Source organism: Pongo pygmaeus, chromosome 8, assembly GCF_028885625.2.
Source record: "Pongo pygmaeus isolate AG05252 chromosome 8, NHGRI_mPonPyg2-v2.0_pri, whole genome shotgun sequence".
NCBI lineage: Eukaryota > Metazoa > Chordata > Mammalia > Primates > Hominidae > Pongo > Pongo pygmaeus.
The window spans coordinates 128,544,585-128,565,997 of record NC_072381.2 but is presented as its reverse complement, the minus strand read 5'-3'; the positions used below and the strand labels follow the sequence as shown (position 1 = coordinate 128,565,997).

Below are 21,413 nucleotides of genomic sequence, written 5' to 3'. Positions count from 1 at the left end.
TGTATGATTCAGGTCCCTCTGGGCGTGCAGTTGCAGCCCGACTCGATTTGAGTTTTAAGAAACGTCAATCTTTTAAATCCAGTTTAGAGGCTGAAAGGAGGCTGATGATTTTGCTGATTATTCAAATGAATTGATAGTCTTGAGACAGGAAATCTGGCAACAATGGAGTCCTGAACATTTAAATCCAAATGCAAAGTTGTGTGTGTGTGTGTGTGTGTGTGTGTGTGTGTGTAAAACCTAGTTACCTGTAAGAGAGGAATTCCTAAGAACTAATTATACTGTTGGATCACGGTTGACAGCTAGTTTCTGGATTAGTAAAAAGAATGAAATATACACATCATGACAAACTGGAAAAGGATCATTCTCTAAAATTTTAAGGGCACAAATCACTGTCATTAAGTGACTGAAATGGCTATAAGAAACCACTTCCTATAAGGGAAACCTACAGAGGATACAGTGACCCAATACTGTTAAAACCATGATCTTTTGTAAAAACTGTAATCTATTGAAATGCAAACAAAAATGATATGGATGGAATATTCCTATAGAAGCAGTTCTTTGGACGCAGTTTGGTTTTTTCGTGGAATATTCCAAGAACATTAGAAAATATTTCAAAAGGGCCATCTGAAGCAAAAGAATTTCATTGAAACGAAGTATACGTATACGATAAATCACAAGAAAACGAATCCACTGTCTCTTTTATCTGACTACCCAATAGCATAGTTTCCCAGCAGGTACTAGGGCCCAGTAAATATTTACTGATGTAAGCTCAGTTGAAATAAATGTAATTGAACTAACTTAGTGTCGGCAGATGTGTTCTTGGGTAACATCCTTCTGACATCACCTTGGAATAGATTGTGATTTTTATGAAATCTAATGTGAGAAGAAAAATCATGATCTCAAAATGGACATGAGATAGAATATGTTTGGCCAGTTTACAAAAAATACTGCGAGTCACATAGACGTTTACAGATATCCTGTATATATTCACAAATGTAGATGATTTCGATGACTTGCAGCTCAGAGTCAACTCTCACACGCAAATGTTTTCCTTCTAGCGGATGAGATAGGGTCTCAGCGCTGCTGACTCCAGGCTCCTTTGCATCCGCTCTGCCGAGCCAGAGGCCGGAGGAGCTCGCCCCAGGTGGTGCTGAACCACCGGCTTCCTCCAAGCTCAGGCTTCCTTTTCCGAGGTTTTGCCAAGAACAGGTGGCTGCAATCTATCGGGAGCGAGAATCTGCAATTTGCACGATACTCCCGCGGCTATTCTCCCGATGCAGCGCCCTCCCAGCCCCTGCGCGGCCGCAGGTGTCAGGGCGAGGAAGTCCGTGGGCGCCCCCGCCGCGCATCACGGTTCCATTCAGAGCAAGCGGCAGCGTGCTAGCCGGTGATCCAGCCACACGCTGAACCAATGCAAACTATTAACAACAAAAGAGTGTAGGGAAGCGCCTTTGCCTCCCTCACCTTCTTTGCCTGGTCCCGGGCCCTGGATCTCTCCTGAGCCGAAGAACTGCCTCACCGCGCCCAGTTCCCTCTCCGCGCGAGACACATAACTCTGCCACCGGCCGGGTAGCTGGGCGCAGCGACAAGCTGGTCGCGCCAAGCTCGCGGCGAGCAAAGTGGAGGCTTTACCAGATACAAGCAGCGCCATCGCCTGCTTTATACCCCTGGAGAGGAAGTGCGCGGCACAGGGCATGTAGTAGCCTGAGCTGCTGTGGCCAAGCTCAAGGCGAGACCAGTGCCGGGAATATGACGCTGGGCACCCGGCTCGCTTGTTCCCGTAAGGCAATCGCTTAAATGGCGAGGCCTGCCTCCCAGTCTTTGTCTTTCTCCGCGCGGACTCTGGAGCTGGATTCCAGCCGGGGTGCGCCCCAGCCCGCGCGACGATTCTGGGCGTAGGAGGGAGAGTGGGCGGGCAGCTCCAGCCACGTGCAGTCTGGGCGGCGCCAAGGTCCCGACCTTTAACCCTTGACCCCGGTCCCACCCTCCACGTGGAGCGAGCCAGGCTTCTGCAGGCAGACGCATGCAAGTCTTTCCACCGAAAACCCTGAAAACCTTCCGTGCGTTATCATGCCGGGCAACCAATCCCACCAAAGTTAGCAAAGATGTTTAAAATGTTTTATTTTTTTGCTTTTTAAAAATATTTACAGATCTGAACTCTCCCCTTTTCGTCCCTACCCATCCTCGGGATGAGGGAAACGAAAAGAAGCAATTTGGTAATTGTCCAAAGCCTCTGAGAGCCTGGCTTGGCCAAGCGTGTATGCATGTACATATATACAGGTGTATATATGGGGGAGGAGTGTACCTGGTTTTGTAGGTGTTTTCCTGATTTTTTTCCCTACCAACCACAGCCTGTCTGGCCAAATCTCCCTTTCCCACCACCACCTGAGAACATCCCACTCCGAATGGTTTTCAAAGGGTACTGGTTCGGTCTAGGTAGAAAGCAGGCGCTCTGACTTAAGGAATGCCGATAAATACCCGAAATAATCAAAACAAAAAGTAAGGCAGAGGCCATAAATAAGAGCTAATGAATACACATGGTGTATCACTTCATATTTCTGGAAACACGTCGCCTTGCTCCGGAGCCCTGCTTAGAGTACAGTCCGCGCCCGGCTCTGCGGGCAGCTGGAGGCGGCCCGGGGAGCAGGCGGGCGACACGGGGCGGCGGTCGGGTCAGTAGTCGAGCTTGTTGTATAGGTTGTAGAGAGGTAAGGCTGAGAGGTTGCTGCCCGGGTAGTAGAGCGGCGCGGGAAAGGCGAGCGAGCGCGGCACCGGCACGCGCAGCAGCGAACTGTCCCGAAACACCAGCGGCATGCTCACCAGAGTCTGCGCCGACGCGTGCGCCATGTTGGCCGCCTCCAGCTCAGCCGAGAGCTGCCGCTTCCACTTGTTGCGGCGGTTCTGGAACCAAGTCTTGACCTGGGTCTCCGTGAGCTGCAGGCTGGAGGCGAGGCAGGCGCGCTCCGAGCTGCTCAGGTAGCGCTTCATGTCGAAGGTGGACTCGAGCTGGTACACCTGGCTGCGCGAAAAGACGGTGCGCGTCTTCTTCTTGGCCGCGCCGGCCTGCCGCTCAGCGCCGCCGTCCCGCGGCCGCTCGGACCCCGGCGAGGGCGAGCCCGCAGGCAGGAGCCTCTCTTTCTCTTCTTTAAAGCCCGAGTGCGAAGGAGAGAGGAAAGGCGTGCGCTCCGAGCCGCCCGGGCCCGAGCCTCCGCTGCCCTTGGGGGTACCTAAGGAGCGAGAGCAGACAGAAAGGCCATGGAGTTGGTTGGGGAGCCTCGGAGACCGCCAGCTCTCCCTGGGACCAAGCGGTTGGCAAGCGCCTGCAGTCTTGGTCCCACCTTACCAATCCCCTCCTCTTATCCCTCTCACTGGCCCCCCAAACCCAGCACCCCGTCCCTTAAAAGCGACAAGAGAGGGACCCAGCTACTTGGAGTATGGGGTCTCTGTGCTCCCACCTTTATGAGCGGGCCAGGGGCAACAGGGAGAGGAGATCTGGAGGGGGAAACATTAGCATAGTTTTAAAAGGCGAATTTGCCTGGTGGTAACTGAGCTGGAAGAGTTCATCGAGCTTTATAAGGTGGCATCATTTCACAGGCCGTTTGTTTGGAAATCACGCTAAGGACTAACGCAGGGCTCCCCTTCGTCAAATGTTGTAAAGAGGAACCGTCTCTGAAATGTACCATTGTCAATCATCTTGGAGTGCTAATCATTCCAAGGAGGAGAGAGAGAGAAAGGCAGAGATACGGAGCGAGTGAGGAAGAAGACTCAGAAAGAGATTACGGTGGAGACAGACTGCCCAGACCCGACTTGCAGATCTCCACCTCGTGTCCGGAAAGAAAGTACCAGATGTGCAGTGATTGAGGACAGCCGCGTGTAAGGCCGGCCGCGCGTCCCTCTCGCTGTGGTCCACTCTCTTAACAACTCAACCTTCCCCAAGAAGCCCAAGCCCGCACGGGTCTGTGTTCGCCTCCTCCCAGGGGCCCACCGGGCGGAGGAGGCACCACAGTGCGCGCCCCTCTCCCCGCGGTCCCGAACCCCGGCTGCCGCAGCTCTGGCCAGAGGGGGCCCAGCGCGGGAGTCTTGGCGGGGCGCTCAGCCTCCCTCCCCTCGCGCTCGCTCGCTGCCACACTGGCGACGTGCGATCCTTACCCAGGCAAGGAAAAGGGATGGGGGGGTGGTGCTTGGGGCCCTGCTCCTTAGGGCCGTGCGGGTCTGGGCAGAAGCAGGCGGCCGCCTTCCAGCCGTCGTCCGGCTCCTCCTCCTCCGAGGACACCGACAGGCTGCGCTTCCTGGCTGGCCAGCTGATGGGCTCCCGCGGTGCCTCCGAGGGGCCCCCGCCCAGGATGGACTGGATGGTGAAGCTGGAGACGCCACCGGCCGCCGGACACCCCTTGCCCGCATCTTCTTTGCTGCCCATCCTGGGTTCATAAGAAATCGAAGGAAACCAAGAACTCCCTTCAGAGACGATCTGGGTGATCTGGGTGGAAGGTGGTGCAGCAGGCAGGCAGCGGGGAGGGGCGGGGAGGGAATCTAGGGGGAGGGGGCGCCGAGACTGGTGAGCCGTCCCTTCCGCGCCAGGGACATGCGGGCACCGGATGGCTGCGCAGGGGTTCCTGCCCGCCCGGCTCTGGGTGCGCCCGCCCAGCCCCGGTGCAAATGCCCCTTCCTCGCCTGCCAGCTCGCCGGGTCTCCGGCGGCGCGGAGGCGGCGCGGCCTTATTTGCATAGAGGTTACCCGAACGCGGCCAATCGCAGCGCCGCCGAGCGGCCCCGGAAAATTTCAAAACGCTCCGGCCAGGCACACAGCACCGGTGCGCCCCCAGAGCGCACCGAGGGCCTGGCGGGCATCAGCGGTGTCTAACCAGGGGCAGCCAGGGCTGAAAGCAGCTGCAGATTCCAGCCCAGGTCCCTGGCGGCTGCGGCAGCTGTGGCGACTCCGACTCCTTGGACCCCTTGGACCCCTCTCTCCAGAGGCAGGGGCGGTGCGGGACTTGGAGCTGGAGTGGCTCGACGCCTCCGCAGGCGACGGGTCTCCGCGCCTCCCAGGGGCTTGTACAGTCTGCTCCACGATCCTCCCCTAGCCCTCCACCCCTTCTAGCCTCAGTGGGCGGGCAAAGCCGGCACTCCTGGGACCGTGGCGCCCTGCGTGGGGGTGAGGTGGGTTAGGAGCAGGCGTCTCCAGGCGGACGTTCATCCTCTCCAGCATGGCCAGGAGTCTTGGGAGCAGACAGTCCCCTTCCCCGTCTGCAGGCCTCATCCCTGTCACAGGTCCTACGGACCTACGGAATCTTTAGGGGGAGGGAGGAAGCCGTAAGACCTCTAGTCAGGAGATCTGGGTTCAAATCCCGGCACAACTATTTACACACTGCGTGAACTTGCACAACTCATACCGATTAAAGCCTCTCTGCCCTCATAGTTGAAAATAACTTCTCGGATTGCCTCAGGTAGGGATTAAAAGCCTCGAAGCACTAGCAGCGCATAGTAGGTACTCCATAAACCTGGCCGGGTAGCCCACGGCCCACCCGTGTTTTGAGTGAATCTGTGTTTTTGTTTTGTAAATATTGAAGGTTTCCGAACTGCTGCAGAAATAGATGCTTTGCTCCCAGGAAGAAGATAAGGAGCTGGTGACAGGACTCGGTTTTAGAATTTTAGAATTGACTCAAATCTCGGCTAGGTGATCTTGAGGAAGACATTTGGAAATTCTGAGGCTCGGTTTCTTTATTCCTAAAATTGGAGGAAGCAGTGCCTCCCTCGCAGAGGCTGTTGTGAGGTCAAACTACTCAGCACCGAGCCTGGCACACCGTGGTGCTCAGTAAATAGTGATTCCCTCTGTGTTCTCATAGCCCCCTTCTGTGCCCTGGCTCTCGCCCCTTTAATTCCTAGATCAGCTGTTACCCCAGCTAGAATTAGCCCAGCCAAGCAAAGCGGTTTGGGGCCACAGTCGTCTGCGCAAGCTTCCTGGAAACTGAAATGAGGCAAGGCCCGAAGTGCTCAAGCAACCCCGCCCCCTCAGGCTGTGGCCTCTGGACCTCTTGGCCAAGAGATTCCGGAAGCCCTGTCTTTAGGGTGCCCCCCAAGTGCAGCCAAGGGTAAGTGGAGACTCTGGAATCAGTCCCCACAAATGTCCAGACGCTGCACCATGACGGTGCAGTTCCTTCCTCGCCTGCGCCGCGCCCGGGTTATTAAGTAAAGCGCTTATAATATCATTAGCCGCGGTGAGTTACCGACTGCGGCCCTGCCCGTGGCAGAACTCTCCCTACTTAACTCCTCGAAGGGCTCGTTAATGGGCTAATTGATTAGGAATCGGCCGCGCAGCCGGGGCAGGGGCAGGCGAGGGGGCGGGGACCAGGGGTTGCGCGCCACGGCCCGGGAGGCCAGCGAGGGGCAGGTGCCTGCCTCCGTCACCGCATTAACCTCTTCAGGGCTCAGCGGCAGGGTCGAGACACATTACAAATGGTCAGCTTTAATCATGGTGTCAGCTCATTAACCCGGAAGGACCTGGCGCTGAAATACAATTTGTGCGTTCTCCTCTGCGCCGCGGCGGCGCAGGCTCCTGGGCCACGTCGCAGCGGGTCGCGCGTGCTCCCGCGCTGTTGGGGGGTACACGGGAGTTTCAGCGAAAGAATCGTCCGATTCTCACTAACCATCCGCTTCTCGCAGGCATCCTGAGCTAGGCGCTGCCTCCAGAGCCAGGGTCAAGGCAGCCCCGAGGGGAACTGGCCAGCTAACTCGGGGAGCAGTGCCAGCCACCCCGCTGGGGAAGAAAGCTGGGGGCAGGTAGGGAGAGTTGGTCGAACCTTCCTGAACTGTAAATACTTCGTGCCGGGAACATGCTGGAAGCTCCCCATCATTTTTCGCTTTAATCCTGATGGCAAACAAGTGACACAGATCTAGTCACTCAATGTACAGGCCGGGAAACTGAGGCTCAAGAAAACAAGAGACTAGCCCAGGCAGAGAAAGCAAGACTCGTGCTCAAGGTTGTTCCACTGCCAATACATCGCATTTGGGAGGAGGGAGAGAGGAGCAGACACTGGCATTGAGCTTGGAGGATGGCTGCGGGGGAGACTGTGAGGATCCTGCTGACTCGGGATGGCGGGGGCGGGTATATGGGTGGGGCAAGAGCCCAAGGAGTGATCTCTGTCAGGACAGGGGACCTCGAAGTGGGCCTCGGAAAAGCAACTCCCAGGCCCTGAAACAGTGAGAGACTGGGGAGTCGACCCTTGCAAGGAGCCTGGCTTGCAGACTCTAAACAAGGAAGTTATGAAGCCTTGTGTCCCTGTCTCTCCTTCCCCTAGGGATAGTTTGGGAAGTCAAAAAGATCCATCTTGTCTTGTATTTCTTCTGCCCCGTCCCTCTAATCGCTTCGAGGGTCTGATCTTCACCGAGGCACTTCCTCTGCTGCCACACCCGGCAAAGGACGCATTAATTCCCATGAAGGCACTTGCATAAACGCCTACGCACACTCACACATTCATTCAGCAAACGTTCACTGAGCTCCTACTAGTGTGTGCACTTAACCAGGGAAGAGATGGTGGTGGTCACGGGGCTGGGGCAAGGAAGGCTGTGGTGGAGACCCAGCTCTGCAGCCTGACTGACTGCAGCTCCCCTGAGCTCCCCTCGATTGATAGCCCGAGGGACCTCCCGCCCCTCCAGCACCTATAGCCGTCACACCGCAAGGACGGGAGGGACAAGAAACAACCTGCCTTGCCACCCCTTTCTAGCATATGGGGATCTTCACCGGGAGCACGGAGGCCCAGACGCCCTCTCCTGGGCCCAGTGTAGCTACAAAACTCACTCCCAGGAACACTCAGTTCCTGGAACCATCACCCACAGACACCTCGTGTCTCTCCCCTAAGGAGTGGCAATCCTTCAACTCAGTACTATCCCACACCCCGCCCACCCCCCTAGCCTTGGGATAGCTCCGCCCAATCCTACTCAGTTTAATACCCACACCTTGGAGAATGGCCCCTCTGCATCTTTGGGATCGACCCCCTGTCTCCCTCTCCTAGGAATTAGGCATAACCAGGTTCCAAGGAATGATAAACTTTCTGAGCCTGAAAGAACGCTTAAAGTTTAGGTCCCGAGATTATGCCAGTGCTCAATATTAAAGCGGCCCAGAGCAAACTTGCCGAGGAGCCTAATAAAAATTGATCCTCTCTGCTCTGCGGCAGTTGGGAAATAGGCTGGCTGAGCCGGGTAATAGTAGAAGAAGGCTCCCTCCGAAATGACAGATGAAGTCATAAACAAGTTTGATCTTGGAATCAAGCTTCGATAAATATTAAACACAGTCTGCCCCCCCCCCCACGCGAGTGGATTATGATATATGGCGCGTCCAAACTTTAAAATAAGGAAATAGCAGAGAAAATGATCTCAATAAATTTTCTAAGTATAAACGTTGATTATGTTTCGATTTTCATTCAAGGGCCTCTGCTGTTCGTTCTTTGGTGCAAATGACATCTCACAATAGGCTTTTGGGGAAAAGGGCTCCCTATTTGAAAAAGAGAGCCCCAGAGGTGTACAATTTATGTAATCTGCGGCTGGAAAATGAATTGTGTAATTTATTGGAAAACAGAAAGTCATGAAGATTGGATCAGCATAGCCGAGTCCCGACACTCCCCACCCCCCTCCCCCCAACATCCATCAAGTTCCAATTAACAGCCTAACCAGAGAGCTTTAATGGGTTTCCAATCTAGTGGCCTGATAGACTCATCAATTCCTCTGGGAGAAATTAAGAAAATCGACCGCCCCTTGGCGACGCAGTGTCATTCCTTTCTGCAACTATATGTCAAATTAAAAACACAATTAAAATTTAAACTGTTTCAATCAAAGGGTGCCCTGCAACCTATGTTTCACTTAATAGAACTTTGATGAAAATCTGATGCGTGCACTCCATCACCAACGGGGGTGAGGGCGGTGAAGGAGCTCACGAAAGAAGGGGATTCTTTATATTTCTTTAAGACATTAGCGCTTGGGTGAGGCACAGCAGGTGACTCCACCTCACCGCTCCTGCCTCAGTGATAGGCGCAACGCGCTCTCTCGCTGGATCTATACCTCTCCCAGGCCTAAACCCAAAGGTATCCTTTTGGAACCCCGGCAACTCAGACTTTGGGAAGTTTCCCCCGGAAATGCATCGTCAGGAGCAGCAGCCAAGGAAGAGATCTTGGCGAGTACAACTCATGCGCACCTCCAGGGGACTCTCGGAGAAGGCGCGCTGCAGTCTCCAGCTATCCCTTCCTTCGGGTCTCCGGAACCGCCCCGTCGCTCGAGTGATACCCTTAGGGGTCCTGGAGATGGAAGGGTGGGGAGGAATCCCAGGCGCATACATGGGCCCCAGTGAGGACGAGGGTTGTGTTTCTATCCAGGATCCGATTACCCACCTCAGCCTATGCCCCCCACCTCGTGCACCTTCAGGGTACTCCGCGGGGGAGACACACCGGGGACAAGTGCAGCCCAAATCTCAACCCCAGACTCTGATCGGAGGCACCCGGCAGGGCTCAAAAGTACATCCCGCCTAGTTGTTCTCGTGGCTCTTTCCTCTCTTCCGCCATCCTTCCCCCGCTCCCCAGCCCCCAAACTGTTTTCAGGTCAAAAGGTCAACACCATCCACCCAGCACAACGGCCGTGCACACTTCCAGAGTCCTAGGCCCAGAGGCAAGGAATCGCTCACACCTCAAAGCCCGGGTTAGGGGGTGGGGGTCAGCAAGAGGGCGGGGAGCCGAGAGTGGGAGCCCCGCGGCTGGCTCCTGAGGGGCCACGTGTACATGCGGGAGCGGATGTTGTCCTCTGGAAGTGCCAGGCTGCGCTTTGGACCCCAAGCAGAGGTTTCTATGAGGCTCCTGTGTTCTTACACCCTGACCCCATCGTGCGCACCCCGGTAGACAGGTCTTCTCAGCCCCTTTGCAGAGTCTACATTTGGACCGCTAAGCGGAAGACGCCCCCTGGCTGGGTCACTGAGCCGCGGGAAGTGGACGACCCGAATAAATGGGGCAAAATGGAATCGTGGAGGGCAGGGTAGCGCCCAGCAGAAGCTCAGGCCCCACGGGGACTCTCAAGGGGAGTCCAGGTGCCCCGCGGGCGCAAGAGGGTGAAAGCAGCAGCGCGTGGCCCTTGCGCAGGCGGCCGGACAACGCGAGGCTTCGTCAAAGCGCTTGCAGGAAGCTGCCGGCAGCACCGCCCTCCCGCCCCCAAGCCTCCGACCCTGGTCCCCAACTCCCAGGCCCTAGCTGGCCCAGAAGGCCGCAGAAGGGAAAGCAGATTCCACTGATCTTTTCGCCTGCTCCTCTTTCTCCCAACTCTACCTCCGGCCTCTCACACAAGAAGAGCGCACGCACTGGGGTTCTCACCGCGTGGCCTCTGGCTCTGCGGTGCCGGGAGCCTGTTGAGGGGGCGTCGCGGCTCAGAATGAGCGCCCGGTGGTGGGGGGGCAGTTTATATCTGTCTTGCTGTTGTTTGATGTACACACACCCACTCTATTTACTACCAAATAAAAGAAATACATCTGTGTTGCCAACAGAAACAGTTCGCGTTCTGGCTCTTTGGTCTCCCAGGGTCCAGAGGCCTCGGGGGTGCTCAGAGCGGCAGAGCCTGGCACTGTAAGGAGGCGAACACTGAGTAGGATCCCAGCCTACAAGAGCATGGGGGTCTGCGGTGGGATGGTGGCAGGCTCCGCTAGTTTATCCCAGATGGCTTGTGAGGAGGGATTTCGAGGCATCCCGGTCCAAAGGATGTTCATTCAGGCTTCCTGCAGCAGAGGTGGGAGCGCCACCTCACTCTGCCCAGTCCTTTCCCAGGATTCTTCCCAGCTTGCCTAAGCCTAAGGCCATCGGAGAAAAGGGTCACTTCGAACAAGATGTGTGTAATTACTCTGTGCCTTAGCGATGGTGGTGATGCCAAACACATTTGTGATTGGGTATGCTAGGAACCCACGGAAATGGTGTTAGGAAGTCTACAGTGTGTGGATGTGTATGGTGAGTGTTTATATCAAATGTGAGTGTATCCCGTGTGTTGTTTCCATGTGTGTCTCTTTGGGTGATGCAGAAAGGATTTAGCCTGGAAGCTGAAGTCATTTGCATTGACTTGAAGATTAATTGGGGTGCAGATGGGGAAGAATCTAAAGCTAGGGTTGGCAGAGAGAAGCTGGGCTCCACAGTCTGAAGGAGGGGTGAAAAGACAAAATCGAGAGTGCCAGTTCAGTGTCCTAGGAGAGAGGACATGGGATGCCCTGTCTTCCCCTAGGGAATGTCCAGGAGGAATTTTGTGTAGGCACATTCACTTTTCCCAAAAAAGGCCCATTTTGGTGAGTGGTGGCAGCAGCTCCCAGTAATCTTTGCAGAGGCAGCAGGGAGGGGGGCATTCTGGGTGGGGGAAGCAGACGGCCAGCTCTGGAGTTGTGACAGCCCCACTAAGTGCCTTCTTGGCTTCTCCTGGCGTGAAAACCACAGAAAAACTTGCAGTTGAGCTTAGGATGCTTTCTGTAGAGTGGCTTCTGTGCTCCACAGCCCCGCACCCTGGCTCAACCCCCTCGCTTGCCCTGGGATAAATATGGTGACCCCTGACAGGAGGGAAGGGGACATTTCCCACCTGGGCCAGCTTCTAGACTCACACAGCCACCAGTCCCCAGGCCAAGTTGGCACCACCTCCCTCCTCCAGGGCGCACATCACTGTTTGGGGGAGGAATGCTCAGGGGTCCAGGGCCGTGGGGCTCCCCAACAGGAGGAAAAGGGAGGCTGTAGGAGCAGGACAAAGGATAAACTGTGCTTGTGGAGAACCAGTTATTTCCTGACTTTGTAAAGACCTGGTCAGTCAAGAACCGTTTTCTAGAATCCAAACACAAATAAAGAAGCATTTTCTTGGCCTTTGATAACATCGTGTTCTGGCTGTAAAAATCTAAGAACGTGTTTGCTATTGCAACATTATTTTTAATGAGCTGTTATTGGCCTGTCCTGCGGTTGGTATTGCCAACAGTAAAAGGCATCACCATGTTTGTAGGTAACACAAGGAACAACATATTTTGACCCGAATTTCTGTTTATTTTTCATTTATGACACATGGCCTCGTTTTTATTCCAAACCAGAGGGAAATAAAGAGAGATCTATCTTCACTGGGGTCCAGGCTAAAATTTTGCCATAAATACGCATGTCGGTTTATTCGGAGGGCAGTTTTCCATTAACAGAAAACTATACTGGACGTTTCAGCCGCAGTAGAATCAATTGTGTCGATTGAATTTGAGGAGCCTAGCAACGCACTGCGAGTGGAAAGGGAGGCGTGCAGGCGCTCCCCAGCGGTCGCGCCCTATGGCTGCTCTCTGGAATCTTTTCAGCCTCTAGGTTCCTCATCTCCCCCTTTCGGCTCCCCAGGTTCAAAGGTGCCCCGCCAGGAATTGTACGTGCAGACCCCCAGCTTAAAGGCAGGAGGCCACACCCGGCCAGCGAGTGTCGCCCAGGCACCTGCTTCTGTCGGGCGGACCCACCTTCCCAGGCGGTTCCGGAGCGCTGTGCCTCCGCAGGCTGCTCACTAAGAGCGCAGCGGCCTGGAGCCCAGTAGCGGGCGGGTGTGGTGAGCGCTACGCTTCCCGGCGTCTGCCAGGACAGGGTCGGGGATCTAGAGATGCCGCCCAGGAGGTGTTGGGCGCCAGGGGAAAGAGAAGAGCCTGGCACGGAAGAAACAAGGTCTTCTCTGTTGCAGCTGCCGCAGCTAGGAGGTAGCCTCTGTTCCCTCACACTTAGTACATCAGGACCGCGCCCATGCTCGAGCAGCCCCGGGAATCTCAGCTCCGCAAGCCCTGCGGAAGTTCCCCTCTCCTGGTAGTGGCAGCCGCTGTCCCAAGAGCTGGCTGTCCCTGGGGTTGTCCTCTTGTGGCCCAGCCTTTCCTAGCCTGACCTGGCAATCGGCCTACGGCTGCAGCTAAACTCTGAACTCACTCCCTTCTTCCCTCCAACCAGAGCCCACCAAAGTTAACCAACTGACGAATGCCCAGGGATGCCCTGCCCAAAAGCTCTCGGCTCCCGAAGGAACCCAGGTTTAAGAACAGAACGGGAGGCTGCAGACCAGTGTTCGGAAATACCAGCTGTCTCTGGTATCTCACCTCGTGCGCTGTCGCTTTGCTCAATTTCGCCAACTAGATAAGCCTAGGTCCACTCCCCTTCCGCCCAGCATTCTTCCCTGCTCGCTGGGCGTTTCAGGCCGCGGAAGGTACAGGGGAGAGACTGCCTCTGGTCGCGAACAAAGCCGCCTCTGTCTCCACCGCCTCCCGGAATACAGGGTTGTGCGTCCAGGTTGTACTTAGGGAGCGCAGAGGCAGTCAGCGAGCAAGACAGAAAAGAGTTTTGGAGACACTTGCTCTAGGGAAAATCGTCCAAACTTACACACTCTGGCAACATGAAAAGCTTTTCTTTTCTTTTTAATTAATTCAATGTCACGACAACATTAGTGTAACAATATTTTGTGGGTTTTTTTTCTCTTTTTCTTAAAAAGGGACTCAACCCAGGCAGAGGTGAGGGAGATGAGGAGAAACAAACTATCGCAGAACAACAGGTGTACCGACTGAAAGAAAACAGATTGGGTGACAGAGCCAGGAGCCCTGTGGAGTAGAGGGTGAACTTTACAAGAAATCTGTACATTTATCAAATAAGTTAAAATTCTTCTAAATTGATTGTCCTTCACTTAAAGCGCTCCAGTATGCCTAACTTATTCCTTTTAGCATAACTACCTAAGCTTGTTTCTTTCTTCCCCGCTTTCCCCTGCCTAATTTTTTCTTTCTAAATGAATGACCATGATTATACAGTGAAAAGGTCTGTTTCCCACGGTGGAGGAGGAAACAGCTTTCTCAGGAGATTTTGTACAATATTGCACAGGTCAACGTACAACAATTACTGCAGAACATGAAAAGTAAGAGGAAAGGATAAAAGATATCATATTAAAAATACTGAAATTACTCTCTCAAAACAGGGAACAAAGTAATAATAGTAATATTAATAATAATTTACAAATGAAATTCTCAAAATAAATGCTACTAATAAATAAGACCACTTAGACCAGGCCAGATATGGAGCTGTTTCAATAGTCAGAGTTCTGATTTTTGGCTGTCTTTTCCCTTTAAACGCTTAGAGAATTCTTCCATCACAAAGTAAGACCGACGAAGAGGCTAATCGTGACAGACCTCTCCAGAAGAGAAAAGCGGCCTGAGTCGGGATTCTAATGAGAGGCTGCTCATATTCTGAAAATTAAGGTGGATAATTGATTTGGGGGTTGGGAGGAAGAAACATACCCAGAAATCCAGAAATAAAAGTACTATCATATGAATTCTCTCCTTCTCTGGATTCTGAAAACAGTTCTATAGAAAATGAATAAACTAGGCCGGGCGCAGTGGCTCATGCCTGTAATCCCAGCACTTTGGGAGGCCGAGGCGGGCGGATCACGAGGTCAGGAGCTCAAGACCAGCCTGGCCAACATGGTGAAACCGCGTCTCTACTAAAAATACAAAAATTAGCCGGACGTGGTGGCACACACCTGCAATCCCAGCTACTCGGGAGGCTGAGACAGGAGAATCACTTGAACCCGGGAGGCGGAGGTTGAAGTGAGCCGAGATCGCGCCACTGCACTCCAGCTTGGGCGATAGATAGAGCAAGATTCCGTCTCGAAAAAAAAAAAAAAAAAGCAAAAAAGAATAAACTAGAGGGATTTAGGTTTTGCGCTTATTTTCTTTCTATAAAAATAAAACCAAAAAGCCACAGCGCAATGGAAATTTGGAAGGGAGGGCTGCACATTTTACAAAAACTATCGGCAGAAATATTTGACCCGGAAATTTTGTCTTGTTCCTGCTTTCTCTTAATATAAGCCAAAAACCAAAAGTAAGAGGGGAAGCGCCTCCAATCCATTAGGGATGAATTGCACGAAAATGCATTGCAAATACTTACAAAATGCTACCGACTGGGGGAGGGGAAGCCGAGGCTGCGCGCCGAAGCCCCAGTTCCTGAAGGCCGCTGGACGTCTCGGCGCCCTCGGCCCAGCCCAGTCTCCTCCGGGGTCCGGACAAGGAGGCCGGGCGCTCCCTCCCCCATCCCTCTGGGGCCTCAGACCGGCCGTAGCAGCGGCACGGAAGAGACCACCGGGTGCGAGTAGTAGACGGGGTGCGGGAAGGTGAGCAGCGGCTGGCTGACTGGCACCGGGGCCCCCGCGGCTGCAGCCGCCGCGCCCTCGGCCGCCGAGTTCTCGTGGTAGAGGATGGGCACCCGCACGATGCGCTGCGCCGCGGCGTGGCTCAGGTTGGCCGCCTCCAGCTCCGCCGCCAGCTGCCGCTTCCACTTGTTGCGGCGGTTCTGGAACCAGATCTTGACCTGCGTCTCGGTGAGGTGCAGGGACGCGGCCAGGCCGGCTCGCTCCGAGCTGCTCAAGTAGCGCTTCATGTCGAAGGTGGACTCGAGCTGGAAGACCTGGCTGCGCGAGAAGACGGTGCGCGTCTTCTTCTTGCGGCACGCCGGCTTCTTCTCCGGACTCTCGGCGCCCTTCTTCCAGTCCTCTGCGCCCGGAGTGGCCGCCACCGCCCCTACGCCCGCCCCGGCCGCGCCTGGCGCCGCTTCGCCTTCCTTCTTGCTTTCCTCGGAGTCGCTCTCCTCCAGAATGATCTCGTCCGGGCTCTTGGAGTCCAGCTCCTTGTGGTCGGGGTCGGTCTTGAGCAGTGGCTCCGGAGAGTCGCGGTCCGTGCCTGAGGCGGGGGAGGAGTCTCTCAGGAGGGCCTTCTCCGAGGCTGGGGAGACAGACAGACGGACGCACACACATGCACACCGACACAGCCTTGAGCGAGGCCCGGCGCCTGGGGACGGCAGGCTCAACCCGCGCCGGCCTCCAGGTCCCAGGCCTTGAGGCCTCACCATCCCCGCGGGCTGCCTCCTTCTAGGCTGGGCTAGAGAAGGGACGCCAGGTCCTGGGATCCCCCTCCTCCCGAGGACAGGCGAGCAGATGGTGGCAGCGCGGCCACCTCCTTCCATTCCCTCAGCTTCCTCGCCAGGGGCCGGCAGAACGGTTCCCTTTCGGCTTAGGCGCATTGGAATCACCCCCTCCTTCCAGGCCGTGTCCCGAGCCCCGGCCGTCCGAAGCCTCCCTATTCACGCCCGAGGCCACTTTTCCCGGGAAGCACCGTGCCCGGGGCTCCAATTCCACTTCTTTTCTCACCAAGTGGGATTGGATTAACGGGCAGCGCAACCCAGCGCAAGGGCAGGCCAGGGGCCGGAAAAAAACTGGCCGAACAGAGGGTTTGCGGGTGCTGGGGTCCCAGAGCTGCGGAGGGAAGCAGCGCGGGGCGGGGACGGGACGGGACGGGCGCGCAGGGGGACAACGAAAGTTCAAAGAGAGGTCGGTACCTTCAGGTCGCGGGAGGTGGCCGCCGGCGGGGGTCAGGGTGTAGGGGTACCACCAGGCTGGGGAGCGCTCCAGGTAGTGCGCGGGCAGGGCAAACCTCTGCGCCGGGATCTCAAAGCGGGGGAAAGCCAGGTCGCCCACCTGCGAGAGCGCGAAACCCGCGGCGCCCTCCAGGGCCCCCTTGGCCGCCGCGGCGGCGGCAGCGGCGGCGGCTGCGGCAGCCGAGGCTGGCGCGAAGAGCGTCCGTGGGGGCGGCTGCGGCTTAGGGGGCGGCCGGTGGTGGTCTCCGTTGAGCAGGTTCTTGATGGAGAACGGGGACTCCTTGGGAGCGGGTGGTGGGGGCGGCGGCGGTGGGGGCTGTGCGCTGGCGGTGCCGGGAGCGTCCAGCCCGGGTTCCGGCATGGTCCCCTCTCCTCCGGGTCCCCGGGAGGGAGGGAGCGGGACAGGCGGGCGGCGGGGCGAGCAGGCGAGAGGCCGGAAATCAGACCATAAACGGAACTCAACTACGGGGCGCAAAGTCGGGGGCCGCCCCGGGCGCAAATCCAACGGCAGGAGGGCGGGGTGAGGACCCAGTCGGGCGGACTCGCATGGGGGAGGGGTGCGGCCAGGCGGGGAGCGGCCCTGCAGCCGCACAGAGGGATCGAGGCGGCTCGGCTGCGGCTGCGGCTCCCGCGGAGGAGGCAGCAAGAGCAGTCCCCGGCTCGAGGCTGCGTCAATCCGGCGCCGGATGCTAATGATGAAATCAAAATGTCATCCAAGTTAAATGCGGGGAGTATACGGCGATTGGGCGCGTACAATGGCAAATGGGATTAGGCAGGCGAAGGCTCAGCCGAGCCCCGGCCCCGCAGCCGCCTCCGCCACCGCCCCCTCCTCGCCTTCCCTCGGATTTTGGCGCTTTGGCTTCGGGCTATAAGAGCCCGCCTGTTATTGGCTTTATATAGTCCAATTAGGTAGCAAATGAGGACAAGCCTATTAGCACAAAAGGATATTGGCTCCCGCTAAAGAGGCACTCGGAGCGCTCCTGCGAGCGCAGGAGGCGAGCGAGGGACGCGGAGCAGGCGGCGCCCCTGGCCGAAGCGCACTGACAGCCGCGAGCCCGGAGACCGCGCCTGCCTCTCCCCCCTGCGGCGCAGGGACCAGCTTCCCGCCGCCAGGCCTGCGGGAGGGGGGAGGGGCGGACCAGGCCCTCCCGGGTCACCTCGGGGTTATCTGCGCTCGCAGCTGCCGCTCCCCCGCCCCCTGGGGCTGGACAGGGGCCCGCCGCCCCCACGCGGCTGGAGAGCCACGCAGCGCCGGCCCAAGAGGCAGGACGTGACCTCGGCCCGCGGAGAACTCATCACTTTCCTACCCTTTGGGGTCCGGCGACCTCAGTATCTTTCCTAAAGCCTGCTAGGAAGGGCGAGGCCAAGAAGAGAGGGATTTGGGTTCCCCACCCACCGTCCAGCCGATAGTAAGGGAATCCGAGTGTAAGTCCTCGCACTGCGTCTTCGGACTCAGAAATCCGCGTGGCCCTGGCCTTTAGCCCTGGAAAACCGAAGAGTGAGCCTTCCCCCGGGACCAGGAGTGGGTGTGCCTGTGTGCGTATGCGCGCTGACCGGGGCCAAAACCCGCGCGTCACTCGGTGGGGCTCCTGGGGCAACAGCTTCTCGGCACCGACGGCTGCTCTCGGAAGGGCACTCCTCTGCTCTGGCCGCCGGTGCCAAGGCTTGCGGATCAACTCCGAGTCTGTGACCCCGACGACAGCACTTTCTCCCAGGAAGTCTTTCCTGCCGGCTGGCGTTTGGAGCTGCCCAACTAACGCTTTAATAGGGGCAAGGTGAACCGAAGGCGCAGCGGCGTAGCTTCCCCCGCCGCGGCAAGCAGCGGCATCCGCTGCGCGTCTCGACAGCAGCCAAGTCCTTAGAGAACCACACTGGACCTTTGCAGAACGGCTTAGTGAAAGGACATTCCACTCCACTGGCTTTAAAAACAGCTCCCCGGTTCGCACGAGAAGCCCGTGAGGCAGACACTTAAGACTCTAGATTTAAGCATCAAGTAAATCAGAATTGTTTGTGAGGTCCCCTTCCGAGAGACAGCTTTCTTATCAGAGAAAGGTGACAAACTGGCCTCACCCTCTTCCACCCTGGTGAAGCTCCCGCACACGAGGGCTTTTGGGGATCCCTTCACCTCCCCACCGCTTTCTTTTTCGTTAGATTGAGCCTCGCCTAATTCAAGGCCGCCCTGCATTGGCAGACGTGACCGTGTGGGGTCCCCACTTGAGACGTAGATTTTGTTTTTCGGTCCTGGGGCGTCAGACCCTCCCCCACCAAATCTCGACGGGCATATGTAATGTTTCTTTCTGCATTCATCTACAGCAGCGAACCCCATTTTTGCTTTGGAAATCTGGAAACGTAAATGGCGCTTCCATAAACAATTACTGTTATTACTCCCTTGAGTTTAACACAGGGCTTTACTGGAATGCAAAACGCTACGCCATCCAAAATCTGGGTTGGAACGGATCACTGCCCTGAGACCCCAGCAAGGTGGGTCTCATACTTGGATTTTGTAAGTGGAAAACCGTGCCCAGAGAGGAGGAAACTGGGCCTAGGTCGCCCAACCGCTGCTGGATACCCAGAGGTCATTTTCCCCCAACCGCAGAAGTAGCTCGATGCACGTAGGTCTATGAGGTTTGGGTGGGCACCGCCTACACACAGCCTGCCACGCGGCCGAGTATGCGTGGAGAGACCCCGGCGTGTATGCCTGTGTGTTTTGGGAGCTCCGCCATTCAGGGCAGACGCATGCAAACTTGGCTACAGTTCTGACGCACGAAAGTCGCCTTTAAACTGGGAATGCTGAGGGTTCAGTCTGGGGAGGGAGACTCGTGGCTGATCACAACTCCAGGGCTAGACTCAGATGGGGAGGGGACAGGCCCAGTGTGGCGGGAGAAGAGTCCGGGACAGCCGCCCGCATCCCTGCTGTGCGGCTACCGGATCCCGGCTTTCCGGTTGTCGCCCCAAGTTCTCCGGTTGACTCCCCTCCCAGGGGCGCGCAGGGGCGCTGTTATGTGCTTGTGTTTGGCCAGGGAGAGGAGCTTCTCCAGTGTCAGCACTCTCAGCCCATCCTCTCAGTTTTAGGGATTGCTGGGCTTGAAAAGCGGGATGTATTGAGTAGATCTTTCCCTTCCCCTTCGAGAAAGCTGGTGGGAGTCGGGTCTGGGCGCGGACTCAGCCCTTCACTCGCCCTCTGGCGAGAGGTGTTGCCAGCATTCTTGCACTCACGACTCCATTCAAAGTCGGGCAGACAGCGCCCTCTATGGGACAGCCTCTGAACCAAGCCTGCAGGTTCCGCTGGAGAAACCACCGTCCCGGCGCAGGACGTTTAAAAGCCATTGAGGTCTCGCCCTTCGCCGCCGCAGTTAGAGAACAAAAGCATTTTTTTCTCTGGATCCCGGGAGAAGTGGGTGAAATCGCTTTCAGATCTCTGCTGATCTCTACCTGGCCACGACAGGAAGTGGTCTCGCCTGCCTGTCATCCTCCTTCCCGCTTTTCCTGCCTGTTTTAGGGCCCATTCTGTGGTCCCCGTCTCGTTCTATCCTTTAGGTGCCGGTCCTAACCTCAGGCTAGGTGTTCTCCAGGAAGGACTCGGGGAGGGGACCGGCCTGCCTCATTCATCTTCACAGGACTCAGCGCCGTCGGCCAACCAGCGGACGAGACGCTTGTGCTCAGGAAACGCTTGTGCTCAGGAAACGCTTGTGCTCAGGAAACGCTTGTGTTAATGCCTGAATGCCTGAGTGAGACGAATGAATGAATGGATGAATGAATGAATGGATTCACAGTTCCCTTACAGAGAATTGGCCCACTTGATTAGGGACCTTCAAATAGCCTGATCATACCCAAAAGCTGTTTTTAAAGAGTTTAATGAAAATCTGAGATCTTTTGATGCTGCATTTTACAAAACCTAAAGGAGCCCAAGGAATAGGACCTTTGGGGGACCTTTCCCAGGCTAATCTCAGGCAAATGGGCTGTGAGAGCGGGTCTCTACACCAGCCACCCTTGGGACAAGGAGCCAAGAGGGCAGAAGGGGCCTGGAGAATGCCAGTGATTAACACCCAACTTTTACACAAAAGCATGAAGCCTGATACAGGAGTGCTTGGCATGGCGTTCTCACCTGCCCCAGGCCCACCACAGATACAAAGCACATACACGTTTGTGCACACACACAAGTCAGTAAGCAAGGCGCTTCCCAAAGGAGGGGAGCATTTCCATATTTTTCAGTACTTCACCTAAGAGAAGGCTGCTTCCTTCCCTCCGTAGCCATACTACAGTCCTTCTCCTTGGAGCAGCTTCCTGGCACAGCCCACCTCCTTATCCATGGAGGGGGTGGGGACTGCTTAGGCTTCTAGCCAAAGCTGCAAAACTCCCAGGCTGGAGGCCCCCACAATTGACATAGAGAGTTTGCCCTGGTCCTGATGGCCTCATTTTACCACCTATCTCTTCTGACCTGCAGATCCTTGCTTTGAAGGCAGAATGGACAAAAGCCTGGAACTGTGATCCTGGGGAAACTGTGCTACCTACACATGCTACACAAGCTCTTTACTGGAACTTTCCTGGAAAGTTCTCTCCCATCTTTCTCAATGCCACCAGGAATGCTGCCAATGATGTCTCCCTCTGACTAAAGACTGACCCTTAGAAAATACACAGCCCTGGGAGACAGGTCATAGCCAAGCTGTGCCTGATCACATATGTTTCCTGCATCACATACAATGTCCTTAGAGTGACTGAATGCCTTACCCTTTCATGACAGTGAGGGTGACAGTTATATAGAGGTAATATCGGCTCATGGTCATTGAATCCTTATTAGAAGCCAGGCACTATAACTTGGTGAGGTAGGTACTATTATTATTTCTAATTGATAGATGGGGAAACTGAGGTCCCAAGTATGACAAGAAGAGCTGGAGAGAGTATTAAAACATTTAGCCTCATAGGGTTGTTACAAGGACAGGGCTGGCCTACAGTAAGTGCTATGTAAGTCCTAGCTATTGTGCTGTTATTCCTCATTCACTCATTCTTCAAGATGAAC

General features: G+C 55.9%; 2 protein-coding genes across 2 annotated transcripts; both read right to left on the bottom strand.

The window, feature by feature from the left end:
* Positions 1–2,104: 2,104 nt before the first annotated feature.
* Positions 2,105–4,660, bottom strand: HMX2 (H6 family homeobox 2). Its single transcript, XM_054436469.1, has 2 exons — positions 4,150–4,660; positions 2,105–3,227 (listed from the first exon to the last, which is right to left on the bottom strand). Exons 1-2 carry the CDS (start codon positions 4,415–4,417, stop codon positions 2,674–2,676), a joined length of 822 nt encoding a protein of 273 aa, XP_054292444.1. The 5' UTR covers positions 4,418–4,660; the 3' UTR covers positions 2,105–2,673.
* An 8,720-nt stretch (positions 4,661–13,380) lies between these two features.
* Positions 13,381–16,838, bottom strand: HMX3 (H6 family homeobox 3). The gene is made up of 2 exons (XM_054436311.1): positions 16,358–16,838; positions 13,381–15,744 (listed from the first exon to the last, which is right to left on the bottom strand). Exons 1-2 carry the CDS (start codon positions 16,755–16,757, stop codon positions 15,071–15,073), a joined length of 1,074 nt encoding a protein of 357 aa, XP_054292286.1. The 5' UTR covers positions 16,758–16,838; the 3' UTR covers positions 13,381–15,070.
* Positions 16,839–21,413: the final 4,575 nt, after the last annotated feature.